We start from the raw sequence: 2656 nt of genomic DNA on the forward strand, positions 1-2656 counted from the left end.
GGCACAGCACGGGCGGGCAGCCAGGATGCAGGCGGCGAACAAGGAGCACCTGTACAAGCTGCTGGTAATCGGCGACCTGGGCGTGGGCAAGACCAGCATCATTAAGCGCTACGTGCACCAGAACTTCTCCTCGCACTACCGGGCCACCATCGGCGTGGACTTCGCGCTCAAGGTGCTGCACTGGGACCCGGACACCGTGGTGCGCCTGCAGCTCTGGGACATCGCAGGTGAGAACCCGGGAAGGAGGTCAAGGGCGGGCGGGGGCGCCTCGCAGCCGGTTCCCAGCCCCCAGCAGAAGGGTGGCGGCCAAGGGGGAGAGCCAGGTCTCCGGGGGCGCCGCGCGGCCGAAAGAGACTCTTCCTGGTGGGTTGGAAAGTTGGTTTCAAAGAAAACAAAAAAGTTTCTCGCTGTCGCTGAAACTTGCAGCGCGTTCTCCGGCGCGTGGAGCTGTGGCTGCAACTCCCTCCCACACGCGCTCCCGGGAGCCTTCTGGCCTGCGCGGCCTCCCCGGACGCAGAGGGGGACTATCTGGAGTTGCATTCAGTTCTTGGCCTCCAGCTCATTTTCCGGGCTTTGTGCTCCGGCAGTCCTGCTGGTGACGCGACCCTGAGTGTCATGCCCGCCTTCCTTCCCCAACCCAGGGGAAGCCCCTAGCCTAGACCGGTTCACAGCGGGAACCCAGGGAATTCCCGGCTAGAAGAGCCGCTCACTTTATTCCAACTTTCTTCTCTCTTCTCGCCTCAGTCAAGCGAGTATGAGGTTGTCTGCTTTGAGTAAGCCACAGCCTTACAGAGTTACAGTATTATTTCTCTCCCCTGCACCTACACGCCATCTCTATCTCTCTGTCATCTCTCAAAAGGAGGTTGTGTAGATATTTTAGGGGCACTTTGGTCCAAGGGTTTATGACATTCACCACACGATTTCTTGATTTGGTCCTAAAATTTTCATTGAGAAACCTGGAAAATGAGAAGTTTCCTTATAGTGTTTGAAATCAGAATTTGATTCCAAGAGTTTGCACCAGGAGTTAGGCACAGTGGAGTGTGAAGATGCGAAGTGTCTACTCCAAGAGTGAGTGCCTGGACTGAGGCTGTTTGCAACCTGGCCCTGTACAGCCCTTCATTACCGGTCCTGGCTCTGCCACTCCGTAACCTCAGACAAGTCCCTGCAGCTCAGTGCATCCCTGCTCAATGGAAAGGGGTTGGACAATGACAGACAGCTCAGGAATCTTCCTACTCAGAAGTGTTCACTTTTTAAATTTAATTAATTTATTAAATCATTCTTTATTGTTGAAAGTATTACAGATGTCCCCTTTTCTCCTCCATTGACCTCCTCCAGCCCGCTCCCCACCCCAGGCCCTTACCACCCCATATATGCATGGCCTCATCTGTGTCCATGGGCCATGCATATATGCATATAAGGTCCCTAGTTGATTACCTCCCCCGACTTCCCTCTGGTATACCACACTCTATTCTATGCTTCCATGTCTCTGGATCCACTCCATTCATCAGTTTATTTTGTTACTTAGATTCCACAAATGGTGCTCAGAAGTTTTAAGGTCCTCTGGGACTCTGGGTGAATCTCTTCAATCCCACTTCACCTCTGACTGTTTTATGGTCTGTGGCACCAAGATCCTCTTGAGGTGCTGGACTGAACTAGCTGCTTCTCTTTCAGAAAATAGGTTCATTTTAGCTGGTGCATTCAACTGGAAACACTTTATCATGGCTTGAAGCAAGAACAAATGTGGAACCTTTTTGAAAGGGTATTTCTGATTCTTTGGGACTCCAGTGCCTCTTTAATCATCAGCTGCCAGGTCTTATGATAAATTCTTACGAAACACTGCTGGCATGGAGACAGATCCGTGCATTTAGAGTCATCTTCAGCAGCTTTTGCGGCACAGGGGTTATCAGAGACTGGAAGATGTCATCAGCCACTATCTGATTGGGCTTTTCATCCAGAAAATCCACTGTGAGTCGAGCACTTTTGTTGCTGCATTTTTGTGTCTGAAAACTCTTTTGGATGAGCTGGAAGAGTCCAGGGTTCAGGTTTAGAATTAACTTCCTGTTTGAAAGAAACTGTTGCCATAATTATTTAGTGTAAGTAAGGATGTGACCCCAGCATGTTATAGAATTCCCATGGATCTCAGTGTCTTCCCCTGGCAGGGAAGAAAGAAAGAGCCAGTTCCTACCCATCTCATCTCAGCCTTTCCCATCCATTCTGCACTTCTGGAAATCAAACATTTTCAACTTTTCTAAGCTGATTTGCTTCACATTTACCTCATTATCTAGCTATATCAGGGGTGGGCAAACTTTTTGACTCGAGGGTCACAATGGGTTCTTAAACTGGACCGGAGGGCCGGAACAAAAGCATGGATGGAGTGTTTGTATGAACTAATATAAATTCAAAGTAAACATCATTACATAAAAGGGTTTTTTAGTTTTATTCATTTCAAATGGGCCGGATCCAGCCCGCAGGCCGTAGTTTGCCCACGGCTGTGCTAGACAGTACTTTCTATCTAGGGGAACTACAAGGATTATTGTTACAGTAGCTAGGAACATCAATGATGAGAATCATTGATCAGCTGCCTCCTGCATGCCCCCTACTGGGGATTGAGCCCACAACCCTGGGCATGTGCCCTGATCAGGAATGGAACCATGAC

The 2656-nt window shown here is 49.6% G+C and overlaps 1 protein-coding gene across 1 annotated transcript in view; it reads left to right on the forward strand.

The window, feature by feature from the left end:
* The first annotated feature begins 6 nt into the window (after window positions 1–6).
* The window catches only part of RAB38 (RAB38, member RAS oncogene family), a 53258-nt gene continuing 50608 nt past the window's right edge, over window positions 7–2656 (forward strand). Inside the window, exon 1 of the mRNA XM_006759765.2 lies at window positions 7–227. Coding sequence (XP_006759828.1) covers window positions 26–227 — 202 coding nt within the window. The 5' untranslated portion in view covers window positions 7–25. The remainder of the gene's footprint in view (window positions 228–2656) is intronic.

This window comes from Myotis davidii, unplaced genomic scaffold (assembly GCF_000327345.1).
Source record: "Myotis davidii unplaced genomic scaffold, ASM32734v1 scaffold657, whole genome shotgun sequence".
Lineage (NCBI taxonomy): Eukaryota > Metazoa > Chordata > Mammalia > Chiroptera > Vespertilionidae > Myotis > Myotis davidii.